The sequence below is a fragment of the Lepisosteus oculatus genome, chromosome 4, assembly GCF_040954835.1.
Source record: "Lepisosteus oculatus isolate fLepOcu1 chromosome 4, fLepOcu1.hap2, whole genome shotgun sequence".
Taxonomy (NCBI): Eukaryota; Metazoa; Chordata; class Actinopteri; order Semionotiformes; family Lepisosteidae; genus Lepisosteus; species Lepisosteus oculatus.
The window spans coordinates 33,132,514-33,145,940 of record NC_090699.1 but is presented as its reverse complement, the minus strand read 5'-3'; the positions used below and the strand labels follow the sequence as shown (position 1 = coordinate 33,145,940).

At 38.3% G+C, this 13,427-nt stretch overlaps 1 protein-coding gene and 1 pseudogene across 2 annotated transcripts; both read right to left on the bottom strand.

Annotated features, from left to right (window-relative positions):
* Positions 1-276: 276 nt before the first annotated feature.
* Positions 277-4,078, bottom strand: LOC138238419 (serine/threonine-protein kinase pim-3-like). 2 transcript variants are annotated; one of them, XM_069189101.1, is made up of 8 exons: positions 3,971-4,078; positions 2,838-3,146; positions 2,415-2,509; positions 2,249-2,296; positions 1,464-1,848; positions 1,094-1,270; positions 888-999; positions 277-419 (listed from the first exon to the last, which is right to left on the bottom strand). In XM_069189101.1, the coding sequence occupies exons 1-7, from the start codon at positions 4,008-4,010 to the stop codon at positions 908-910; spliced, it is 1,146 nt and encodes a 381-aa protein (XP_069045202.1). In that variant the 5' UTR covers positions 4,011-4,078; the 3' UTR covers positions 277-419; positions 888-907. The 2 variants fall into 2 exon arrangements, with proteins under 2 accessions (XP_069045202.1, XP_069045203.1); XM_069189102.1 differs by lacking the exon at positions 2,249-2,296.
* Positions 4,079-7,652: 3,574 nt separating this feature from the next.
* On the bottom strand, positions 7,653-11,523 carry LOC138238420 (serine/threonine-protein kinase pim-3-like; annotated as a pseudogene).
* Between the last annotated feature and the right edge of the window lie 1,904 nt (positions 11,524-13,427).

The window sequence follows — 13,427 nt, the reverse complement described above, 5'->3', positions numbered from 1 at the left end:
TTATATTGATATTAATGGCCCATACTTCATGAAATAGATATTAAATGTCTGATTTCTGACTCATAGGTAAATAAATGTTACTTAGACAAGTACCTTAGTGTTTTTATATTAATGAAATCAAGAGTTGCCACACTGTCCATTTCAGAGAAAAAATATTTATTGAAAATATTTTATTTTATGAAATGAGAAAAATATAAATGTATCAATTACTACATCTACTGTAACAATTTCAATCCAAGACATTTAGCAATATGTACTCAATCCAGAGTTGTCGCACGTGAGTATTGGCAAGGCTTAATATCATCTTTCATTTTCACCTTCTTGTAAATACAAATCCTCTCCTCATTAATCCAATGTCTCAGCAAAGAGAGGGTTACTCTGGAAGATACTCATCCATATATTATGGCTCTCAGACCAACCTAAAAATGAAATGGAACAAAAGAGAAAGAATAGCTAGGTCATGCACTAAAGAGCTATAGAAACCAGCCCCTGAAAGATGGTGTAGTAGTGGCAAAAGAATGAACATTTGTTTCCTATTGAGTGGTTTAACCTGAAGTAAAACATTATGAAACACGAATTCATTATGACTTGCTTTCACACCACCTAAAAGTTTCTTATTGAAAACCTAACAAATATGAATTTCTGGGCATGTACAATAGAGCTTTAATTTCCACACCACAGATTTATCATTTTAAAGGATCTAATACTGTCAAGACACTATTAAACATCATATGTTACTTACAAACTAAAATCTGAATCTGTCTGGCTTGTAAAACGTAAAGAAACTGGATAATCACTGTATTTTTGTACCATTGAAAACAGCAATATTTGTAATAGTGCTGTCTATTACAAATGTCACTCGGAATCCACAATATAGTACAACATACCCTCTTCCAATCCGGTGAATTCACGCCATCCAGGGGTGGAGCAGAATCTGCTCGAGGGATGGGCGATTCTCAGGCCGGCTGGCCAGGCAGCAACGAATGAGATTCCGACATTCTGTGGGGTAAAAAATAAGGAGACAGTTGGTTTGGAATGTCCTTTGATTGGTTCTGAATCACATTGGTTGATCAAATTGTCTTTTCAAGCTCACCTTTAGAGATACCCCTTGGGAAGTGCAGCACTCCCTTTAGAATATCCCCGTCTGTCTTAAAAGGCAGGTCTCCGCAGATCATGTCATAAAGTACAATTCCTAGGGACCAGACAGTCACTGGGACACCGTGGCACTTTCCATAACGAAGCCACTCAGGAGGTGTGTATTCAGCTGTTCCTGTAGACGCAAGAGACCAATTAACACTAACTGCAAAAATTACTCTCTTATTTGTATCTTCACTTTCAAATATCGCCTTTCACTTTGAAACTCATTTCTGAAAACAATCCTAATATCTACTATTTTCCCCAGTTTTCTCAACAGGAGGGTGTGTTTGGTTATGGTCAAACCTATTCAGCTCGCCTCCACTCACCTCGGAAATGTTTTTTGGCAGAGTCATTCAGAATACAGCCACAGCCAAAGTCCAGCAATTTCAGCCTCTTGGTGTCTATCTGAACAAGGATATTCTCTGCCTTGACATCTCTGTGCAGGACTCCACGCTGGTGGCAGTGCTGCAGGGTGTTGACCAGCTGCTGCAGGAAGTTCTGGGCTTCGGCCTCCTCCAAGAAGCCACCCCGCTCCTCAGTGAAGGCAAAAAGGTCCTGGCAGGGCTCGGGCCGCTCCTGAACCAGCAAATACTCATCAGGTAGCTCAAACCAGTCCAGCAGTTTGATCACTCCAGGGTACACTGGGTCATCGCCAACTATCAACAGCAGGACCAGCTCCAGGGGGAAATGTGACACCTTATCCTCAAGTTTCTGTGTGGAGTTCATATACAATTGCACAATATTAGAATGTGACCAAAAGGACCTGCACATTGGCACAAAAGTCTAATCTACACAAACTATTTTGAACTGGTCATGAATGAGAAATGCTGCAATGAAACAGACCATATTATTCAAGGAAGCAGAAATGATGTATTTGTTATTCACTTTCAATCTCTTCCATTAAACCAAGAAGTGGTCCATACTTTTTCTTGGGTTTACAATGGAAATGTTTGTTCTGTTAGGCTGGGCAGGAGTTTTAAAAGCTTTAGTATTGTGATCTGCAATTGCAACATAAGGAACAATGAGGCCAGTTTCATGAGGGACAGTGAAAGAAAATTTCATTTTTAAAGAGATCTAGGGAAAAAAAAACATCACAATATACTATACTTACAACCTGAGTCCATTTCACTTTATTCATTGGAACATGTTTTACTGCCACCTGCATGAAAATGAGAACAAAAAATACTATCTCTTCCACTTCTAAACCTCATGGGCACTATTGAAAACCTTGAGTTAAATGGACATCATGACCATTTTTAAGAAGTAAGGCTAATTACCGGAAGTCCATCTTCTTTTCTGAATCCAGCATAGACTGAGCCATATCCACCAGCTCCTAACATGTATGTTTCCATATAAAGTCGGTCAAAACTTTCTGAAAATGAAATTGGACAAAATGAAGGCTGATGCACTTTGCACAAAATAAACCAGCTGTCCCCTTAAAAAATCCTTCTGTAATATATTACCTAAAGCTTTAAAGGTTAAAGTTGAAATTCAAAATATAATTATAAAATTAATGCAAGCTCTAGTTAAAAGTCCCATTATAACAATTAATAGTGTAAGAGAACTGTAAGACAGTCACAGAGTGGCAGACTATTATTAATTAGTTTCAAACTATTACAAAGTTTCAAAGTTTACAGAAGGCAAAATGCAGTTGTAATAGCCAATAATACTAAATACGAATATAAAGAGTCCTCACTAACCTCTACATTGTGGGTCTGGTGTTCTCTTAGGAGTGTCCTGGGCAGGAGGAGGTTCACTACCTGCCTCATGACTTTCGCTGACTAGACTCTGTGAGCCAGAAAGCGATATTGTCTCACATGCTGAAATGTGTCCTCCATGTGAATCCTTCATCCTTTTACAACTGATATCTTGCTCCATGCTTTCACCCATCTTTCTTTTTGACCTGCCACACTTTTTTTCTGAGCTCCTGCTGCTCTTGGTTCTTCTTCCCTCCCTGCTCTCCTGTCTGCCATTCTCTCTCGGTATGGAAGAAGCTCCTGCCAAGGATCCTTGGACCCAAAAAGAAAACACAGTTAAACTACCGGTCCTGTATGTATCCAGTCCTGTCTTTTGAAGGTTATCAACTCAGTCACATACAAATGATTACTAAATTATTTCTGTATGGTCATAAGCAATCTCTTTCATTTAAATGCAGCTGTTGTTGTATAAATTAACCTTGAATTTCTTTATTTAGGATTTCTTAATACACAAAATATAATGATAGACTGTTGAGGAGACTGAGACAATTTAAGGTTTTCTTCACATAAAAAATGCACAAGGGAATTGTAGTAAAAGTAAAAGAGTGAAGAGCACTTATTCACATTATACATAATGTAACATATTTTAAACAATAATTAGGTTTCTTTAGAATACTTCATCTTTATTTGATCAAAGTTGTGTAGAATATACATTAAGTATGAGATGAGTTACATGTTTTTACATCAAAATTTAACACCTGCTACCTAGCCATAAACATTGTAGATAGTGAAAAAGAATAACAGTAAAATGAAATTAATAGAAAAACTATATTACTGAAAATAATGAGGTTTCTTGAAGAAAAATACTTCCTTCTTGTTTTCAGAAATCCCCTAATTACTAATCTCTAGAAAGAGTGACAGTACCCTGGAGTTTAAAGAAGCTTTGGGTACAAGGCAGGACTATAACCCGGATGGGACACCTACTGTATCTATCACAAGGCAAAACATTATACTTAGATATTATATCACATGAAAATCAGCTACAGAAAAAAGATCAAAGTAATTTCTGATATATAATATGATCTTTCAAAACTTGAAACCAGTTTGATACTAGAAAAAAATTATGTATTTCTTACCGTCAGGTGAATCTAATCCAAAAAAAGAATTAGAATTCATTTTTAATGAGGTTCCCTCTCTGAATCCAGCTTAAAGTTTTGTAAGGTCAAAGTGTGATGGAAACACCTTATTTGCTTTATTTTTGTTGTTCTTACTTAAATTCTTGATGCCATGACAACAGCATTGATGTCACAATAATGAAATGGCTTGTAGTGGTCCAGGATTATGATGTCATCAGACAGAAGTATACTGGTTCCCCATATGCTATGGTTTCCTCTCACAAAAGAACCAGTTGCATCTTATGGTTGTTTAGCCATGTTTTAGAAAGTTTTGTTTATAAAGGAAGGATACTATTGTGGAAGTTGGAAACTCTTATATGTAGCTGAAGTGCTTATATGTTACACTCTTATATGAAACTCCAGATGTGTTGCTGAAGTTCATACATTTGTATCATTCAAGAAACTGCTAGATGAGAAGTTTGTCTTGGTTATGGCGACTAGCAACCACAGAAGCCAGATCTTATATACAGTGCCTTGCGAAAGTATTCGGCCCCCTTGAACTTTTCAACCTTTTGCCACATTTCAGGCTTCAAACATAAAGATATAAATTTATTTTATGTGAAGAATCACCAACAAGTGGGACACAATTGTGAAGTGGAACGAAATCTATTGGATTTTTGAAACTTTTTTAACTAATAAAAAAATTAAAAAGTGGGGCGTGCAAAATTATTCGGCCCCCTTGCGTTAATACTTTGTAGAGCCACGTTTTGCTGCGATTACAGCTGCAAGTCGCTTGCGGTATGTCTCTATCAGTTTTGCACATCGAGAGACTGAAATTCTTGCCCATTCTTCCTTGCAAAACAGCTCGAGCTCAGTGAGGTTGGATGGAGAGCGTTTGTGAACAGCAGTTTTCAGCTCTTTCCACAGATTCTCGATTGGATTCAGGTCTGGACTTTGACTTGGCCATTCAAACACCTGGATACGTTTATTTGTGAACCATTCCTTTGTAGATTTTGCTGTATGTTTGGGATCATTGTCTTGTTGGAAGATAAATCTCCGTCCCAGTTTCAGGTCTTTTGCAGACTCCAACAGGTTTTCATCCAGAATGGTCCTGTATTTGGCTGCATCCATCTTCCCCTCAATTTTAACCATCTTCCCTGTCCCTGCTGAAGAAAAGCAGGCCCAAACCATGATGCTGCCACCACCATGTTTGACAGTGGGGATGGTGTGTTGAGGGTGATGAGCTGTGTTGCTTTTACGCCAAACATATCGTTTTGCATTGTGGCCAAAAAGTTCGATTTTGGTTTCATCTGACCAGAGCACCTTCTTCCACATGTTTGGGGTGTCTCCCAGGTGGCTTGTGGCAAACTTTAGACGAGACTTTTTATGGATATCTTTGAGAAATGGCTTTCTTCTTGCCACTCTTCCATAAAGGCCAGATTTGTGCAGTGTAAGACTGATTGTTGTCCTATGGACAGACTCTCCCACCTCAGCTGTAGTTCTCTGCAGTTCATCCAGAGTGATCATGGGCCTCTTGGCTGCATCTCTGATCAGTCTTCTCCTTGTCTGAGCTGAAAGTTTAGAGGGACGGCCAGGTCTTGGTAGATTTGCAGTGGTCTGATACTCCTTCCATTTCAAGATGATCGCTTGCACAGTGCTCCTTGGGATGTTTGAAGCTTGGGAAATCTTTTTGTATCCAAATCCGGCTTTAAACTTCTCCACAACAGTATTACGGACCTGCCTGGTGTGTTCCTTGGTCTTCATGATGCTCTCTGCGCTTTCAACAGAACCTTGAGACTATCACAGAGCAGGTGCATTTATACAGAGACTTGATTACACACAGGTGGATTCTATTTAACACCATCAGTCATTTAGGACAACATTGGATCATTCAGAGATCCTCGCTGAACTTCTGGAGTGAGTTTGCTGCACTGAAAGTAAAGGGGCCGAATAATTTTGCACGCCCCACTTTTCATTTTTTTATTAGTTAAAAAGTTTCAAAAATCCAATAGATTTCGTTCCACTTCACAATTGTGTCCCACTTGTTGGTGATTCTTCACATAAAATAAATAATTTATATCTTTATGTTTGAAGCCTGAAATGTGGCAAAAGGTTGAAAAGTTCAAGGGGGCCGAATACTTTCGCAAGGCACTGTATGTCATGTGATTGTCTAAATTCATTTTCTAAAACCATTTATCATGACAATATGTATAGCTGAAATGTTCTTTGCTGTAATGAAAATGAACGGTATATTAAAAGCTATTATAAGTTCCAAAGTGATATTTATTAAGGTATCTTCTAATGCTATTTCTCACTGCAGCTAAACAGGTGTGAGCCTGGTCAGTACATGGATAGGAGACCTCCTGGGGAAAACCAAGCTTGCTGCTGGAAGAGGTGTTGGTGGGACCAGCAGGGAGCGCTTACCCTGCGGTCTGTGTGGGTCCTAATGCCCCAGTATAATGATGGGGACACTACTGTCGCAACGCTCCATGGAAAGTGAAGGGCATGGCAAGGCTGCAATGCAACCAAGGAAGTCTCCAGTCGTGACGACTCCTCGTACCACTGGATTCAGGCTTCTGGGGTCGAGAGAGTGGGATTGCCCCAGTGCAATGGCTTTCCCACTTCAAAAAGGGGAAACTTCCAAACAGATGAGCTACACAAAGTACAACCATCATCGTCGGACACGACAGACCACAACCAACAATGCTATTTCCAGCATATGATAAATAAAAAAAAAAAAACTGAAAATGGGTTCTCGTGTCATCGATTTCTCTTTATATGGCATTGTGAAAAAGCGCTATACTGAGAGTAGTCCAACCTCTAAGTCTGAGACATTTAATTACTGCTGACTATGTGATTGTTTTTGGAATAACAGGCAGAGTCACTCTACAGTATTTTTAACATTGGAAACAACTTGGCGCAGACCTTTCCTCATATCTTGGCTGGATACCGCTGAGACATGATTTCCAAATGTTGTTAATTTTTTGGACATGCTGTACAAGACAGACAATATGTATATTGTCTTGTCATACTGTAGGCAGCAGGTTTATTATACTCCACTTAATAATAATAGTAATTACACATTTAGACTAATCTTAACCAGACTGCATCCTTAGGGAGTCTGAGAAAGCAGTGAATCTCAAGACTTGTCCATCTGTATCACAGAGCCTCTTGTATCTATTGCAGCACCCTGGAGTCTGTTCTGGAAGTATAGGGCTCAGGAAGGACTACACTAGTCCATCAAAGAGCTCACACACACTTGGACAATTTAGAGATCAATTAACCCAGCTAGTATGCCTAGAGGAGATCGTGCAAACACCACACAGAAAGTGCTTCAGTGTAGAAACAAACTCAGGACTCAACAGTTGTAAGGATGCTGCACAAACTGCTATTGTATTGTGCTGCTTACAGAGTCTAATTCAATTTTAGAATTACACAGGTCTGTATAGGTATATAAGGGATATTATACCAATTACATGTTTTATTTTTATATTGATATTAATGGCCCATACTTCATGAAATAGATATTAAATGTCTGATTTCTGACTCATAGGTAAATAAATGTTACTTAGACAAGTACCTTAGTGTTTTTATATTAATGAAATCAAGAGTTGCCACACTGTCCATTTCAGAGAAAAAATATTTATTGAAAATATTTTATTTTATGAAACGAGAAAAGTATAAATGTATCAATTACTACATCTACTGTAACAATTTCAATCCAAGACATTTAGCAATCTGTACTCAATCCAAAGTTGTCGCACGCGAGTATTGGGAAGGCTTAATATCATCTTTCATTTTCACCTTCTTGTAAATACAAATCCTGTCCTCATTAACCCAATGTCTCAGCAAAGAGAGGGTTACTCTGGAAGATACTCATCCATATATTATGGCTCTCAGACCAACCTAAAAATGAAATGGAACAAAAGAGAAAGAATAGCTAGGTCATGCACTAAAGAGCTATAGAAACCAGCCCCTGAAAGATGGTGTAGTAGTGGCAAAAGAATGAACATTTGTTTCCTATTGAGTGGTTTAACCTGAAGTAAAACATTATGAAACACGAATTCATTATGACTTGCTTTCACACCACATAAAAGTTTCTTATTGAAAACCTAACAAATATGAATTTCTGGGCATGTACAATAGAGCTTTAATTTCCACACCACAGATTTATCATTTTAAAGGATCTAATACTGTCAAGACACTATTAAACATCATATGTTACTTACAAACTAAAATCTGAATCTGTCTGGCTTGTAAAACGTAAAGAAACTGGATTATCACTGTATTTTTGTACCATTGAAAACAGCAATATTTGTAATAGTGCTGTCTATTACAAATGTCACTCGGAATCCACAATATAGTACAACATACCCTCTTCCAATCCGGTGAATTCACGCCATCCAGGGGTGGAGCAGAATCTGCTCGAGGGATGGGCGATTCTCAGGCCGCCTGGCCAGGCAGCAACGAATGAGATTCCGACATTCTGTGGGGTAAAAAATAAGGAGACAGTTGGTTTGGAATGTCCTTTGATTGGTTCCGAATCACATTGGTTGATCAAATTGTCTTTTCAAGCTCACCTTTAGAGATACCCCTTGGGAAGTGCAGCACTCCCTTTAGAATTTCCCCGTCTGTCTTAAAAGGCAGGTCTCCGCAGATCATGTCATAAAGTACAATTCCTAGGGACCAGACAGTCATTGGGACACCGTGGCACTTTCCATAACGAAGCCACTCAGGAGGTGTGTATTCAGCGGTTCCTGTAGATGCAAGAGACCAATTAACACTAACTGCAAAAATTACTCTCTTATTTGTATCTTCACTTTCAAATATCGCCTTTCACTTTGAAACTCATTTCTGAAAACAAACCTAATATCTACTATTTTCCCCAGTTTTCTCAACAGGAGGGTGTGTTTGGTTATGGTCAAACCTTTTCAGCTCGCCTCCACTCACCTCGGAAATGTGTTTTGGCAGAGTCTTTCAGAATACAGCCACAGCCAAAGTCCAGCAATTTCAGCCTCTTGGTGTCTATCTGAACAAGGATATTCTCTGCCTTGATGTCTCTGTGCAGGACTCCACGCTGGTGGCAGTGCTGCAGGGTGTTGACCAGCTGCTGCAGGAAGTTCTGGGCTTCGGCCTCCTCCAAGAAGCCACCCCGCTCCTCAGTGAAGGCGAAAAGGTCCTGTCAGGGCTCGGGCCGCTCCTGAACCAGCAAATACTCATCAGGTAGCTCAAACCAGTCCAGCAGTTTGATCACTCCAGGGTACACTGGGTCATCGCCAACTATCAACAGCAGGACCAGCTCCAGGGGGAAATGTGCCACCTTATCCTCGAGTTTCTGTGTGGAAAAGTTCATATACAATTGCACCATATTAGAATGTGACCAAAAGGACCTGCACATTGGCACAAAAGTCTAATCTACACAAACTATTTTGAACTGGTCATGAATGAGAAATGCTGCAATGAAACAGACCATATTATTCAAGGAAGCAGAAATTAGGAATTTGTTATTCACTTTCAATCTCTTCCAATAAACCAAAAAGTGGCCCATACTTTTTCTTGAGTTTACAATGGAAATGTTTGTTCTGTTAGGCTGGGCAGGAGTTTTAAAAGCTTTGGTATTGTGATTTGCAATTGCAGCATAAGGAACAATGAGGCCAGTTTCTTGAGGGACAGTGAAAGCAAATTTCATTTTTAAAGAGATCTAAGGAAAAAAAAACATCACAATATAGTTTACTTACAACCTGAGTCCATTTCACTTTATTCATTGGAACGTGTTTTACTGCCACCTGCATGAAAAAGAAAATAAAAAATATTATCTCTTCCACTTCTAAACCTCATGAGCACTATTGAAAACCTTGAGTTAAATGGATATCATGACCATTCTTAAGAAGTAAGGCTAATTACCGGAAGTCCATCTTCTTTTCTGAATCCAGCATAGACTGAGCCATATCCACCAGCTCCTAGCAAGTATGTTTCCATATAAAGTCGGTCAAAAGTTTCTGAAAATGAAATTGGGCAAAGTGAAGGCTGATGCATTTGCACAAAATAAACCAGCTGTCCCCTTAAAAAACCCTTCTGTAATATATTACCTAAAGCTTTAAAGGTTAAAGTTGGAGTTCAAAATATAATTATAAAATTAATGCAAGCTCTAGTTAAAAGTCCCATTATAACAATTAATAGTGTAAGAGAACTGTGAGACAATCACAGAGTGGCAGACTATTATTAATTAGTTTCAAAGTATTACAAAGTTTCAAAGTTTACAGAAGACAAAATGCAGTTGTAATAGCCAATAATACTAAATACGAATATAAAGAGTCCTCACTAACCTCTACATTGTGGGTCTGGTGTTCTCTTAGGAGTGTCCTGGGCAGGAGGAGGTTCACTACCTGCCTCATGACTTTCGCTGACTAGACTCTGTGAGCCAGAAAGCGATATTGTCTCACATGCTGAAATGTGTCCTCCATGTGAATCCTTCTTCCTTTTACAACTGATATCTTGCTCCATGCTTTCACCCATCTTTCTTTTTGACCTGCCACACTTTTTTTCTGAGCTCCTGCTGCTCTTGGTTCTTCTTCCCTCCCTGCTCTCCTGTCTGACATTCTCTCTCGGTATGGAAGAAGCTCCTGCCAAGGATCCTTGGACCCAAAAAGAAAACACAGTTGAACTACCTGAATGTCCTGTATGTATCCAGTCCTGTCTTTTGAAGGGTATCAACTCAGTCACGTACAAATGATTACTAAATTATTTCTGTATGGTCATAAGCAATCTCTTTCATTTAAATGCAGCTGTTGTTGTACAAACTAACCTTGAATTTCTTTATTTAGGATTTCTTAATACACAAAATATAATGATAGACTGTTGAGGAGACTGAGACAATTTAAGGTTTTCTTCACATAAAAAATGCACAAGGGAATTGTAGTAAAAGTAAAAGAGTGAAGAGCACTTATTCACATTATACATAATGTAACATATTTTAAACAATAATTAGGTTTCTTTAGAATACTTCATCTTTATTTGATCAAAGTTGTGTAGAATATACATTAAGTATGGGATGAGTTACATGTTTTTACATCAAAATTGAACACCTGCTACCTAGCCCTAAACATTGTAGATAGTGAAAAAGAATAACAGTAAAATGAAATTAATAGAAAAACTATATTACTGAAAATAATGAGGTTTCTTGAAGAAAAATACTTCCTTCTTGTTTTCAGAAATCCCCTAATTACTAATCTCTAGAAAGAGTGACAGTACCCTGGAGTTTAAAGAAGCTTTGGGTACAAGGCAGGACTATACCCTGGATGGGACACCTATCTATCACAAGGCAAAACATTATACAGTACTTAGATATTATATCACATGAAAATCAGCTACAGAAAAAAGATCAAAGTAATTTCGGAAATATAATATAATCTCTCAATACTTGAAACCAGTTTGATACTAGAACAAATGGTATTTATTTCTTACCGTCAGATGAATCTAATCTAAATAAAGAATTAGAATTCATTTTTAATGAGGTTCCCTCTCTGAATCCAGCTTAAAGTTTTGTAAGGTCAAAGTGTGATGAAAACACCTTATTTGCTTTATTTTTGTTGTTCTTACTTAAATTCTTGATGCCATGACAACAGCATTGATGTCACTATAATGAAATGGCTTGTAGTGGTCCAGGATTATGATGTCATCAGACAGAAGTATACTGGTTCCCCATATGCTATGGTTTCCTCTCACAAAAGAGCAAGTTGCATCTTATGGTTGTTTAGCCATGTTTTAGAAAGTTTTGTTTATAAAGGAAGGATACTATTGTGGAAGTTGGAAACTCTTATATGTAGCTGAAGTGCTTATATGTTACACTCTTATATGAAACTCCAGATGTGTTGCTGAAGTTCATACATTTGTATCATTCAAGAAACTGCTAGATGAGAAGTTGGTCTTGGTTATGGCGACTAGCAACCACAGAAGCCAGATCTTATATATGTCACGTGATGGTCTAAATTCATTTTCTAAAACCATTTATCATGACAATATGTATAGCTGAAATGTTCTTTGCTGTAATGAAAATGAACGGTATATTAAAAGCTATTATAAGTTCCAAAGTGATATTTATTAAGGTATCTTCTAATGCTATTTCTCACTGCAGCTAAACAGGTGTGAGCCTGGTCAGTACATGGATAGGAGACCTCCTGGGGAAAACCAAGCTTGCTGCTGAAAGAGGTGTTGGTGGGACCAGCAGGGAGCGCTTACCCTGCGGTCTGTGTGGGTCCTAATGCCCCAGTATAATGATGGGGACACTACTGTCGCAACGCTCCATGGAAAGTGAAGGTCATGGCAAGGCTGCAATGCAACCAAGGAAGTCTCCAGTCGTGACGACTCCTCGTACCACTGGATTCAGGCTTCTGGGGTCGAGAGAGTGGGATTGCCCCAGTGCAATGGCTTTCCCACTTCAAAAAGGGGAAACTTCCAAACAGATGAGCTACACAAAGTACAACCATCATCTTCGGACACGACAGACCACAACCAACAATGCTATTTCCAGCATATGATAAATAAAAAAAAACAACTGAAAATGGGTTCTCATGTCATCGATTTCTCTTTATATGGCATTGTGAAAAAGCGCTATACTGAGAGTAGTCCAACCTCTAAGTCTGAGACATTTAATTACTGCTGACTATGTGATTGTTTTTGGAATAACAGGCAGAGACACTCTACAGTTTTTTTAACATTGGAAACAACCTGGCGCAGACCTTTCCTCATATCTTGGCTGGATACCGCTGAGACATGATTTCCAAATGTTGTTAATTTTTTGGACATGCTGTACAAGACAGACAATATGTATATTGTCTTGTCATACTGTAGGCAGCAGGTTTATTATACTCCACTTAATAATAATAGTAATTACACATTTAGACTAATCTTAATCAGACTGCATCCTTAGGGAGTCTGAGAAAGCAGTGAATCTCAAGACTTGTCCATCTGTATCACAGAGCCTCTTGTATCTATTGCAGCACCCTGGAGTCTGTTCTGGAAGTATAGGGCTCCGGAAGGACTACACTAGTCCATCAAAGAGCTCACACACACTTGGACAATTTAGAGATCAATTAACCCAGCTAGTATGCCTAGAGGAGATCGTGCAAACACCACACAGAAAGTGCTTCAGTGTAGAAACAAACTCAGGACTCAACAGTTGTAAGGATGCTGCACAAACTGCTATTGTATTGTGCTGCTTACAGAGTCTAATTCAATTTTAGAATTACACAGGTCTGTATAGGTATATAAGGGATATTATACCAATTACATGTTTTATTTTTATATTGATATTAATGGCCCATACTTCATGAAATAGATATTAAATGTCTGATTTCTGACTCATAGGTAAATAAATGTTACTTAGACAAGTACCTTAGTGTTTTTATATTAATGAAATCAAGAGTTGCCACACTGTCCATTTCAGAGAAAAAATATTTATTGAAAATATTTTATTTTA

Excerpts from the sequence above, each read along its gene's own strand:
- LOC138238419 (XM_069189101.1), bottom strand. The coding sequence starts at position 4,010 with ATGAATTCTAATTCTTTTTTTGGATTAGATTCACCTGACG. Across the intron at positions 2,510-2,837 it reads ACCAGACCCACAATGTAGAG|AAAGTTTTGACCGACTTTAT; the intron begins GTTAGTGAGGAC and ends TTTCATTTTCAG. Across the intron at positions 2,297-2,414 it reads GAAAAGAAGATGGACTTCCG|GTGGCAGTAAAACATGTTCC; the intron begins GTAATTAGCCTT and ends ATTTTCATGCAG.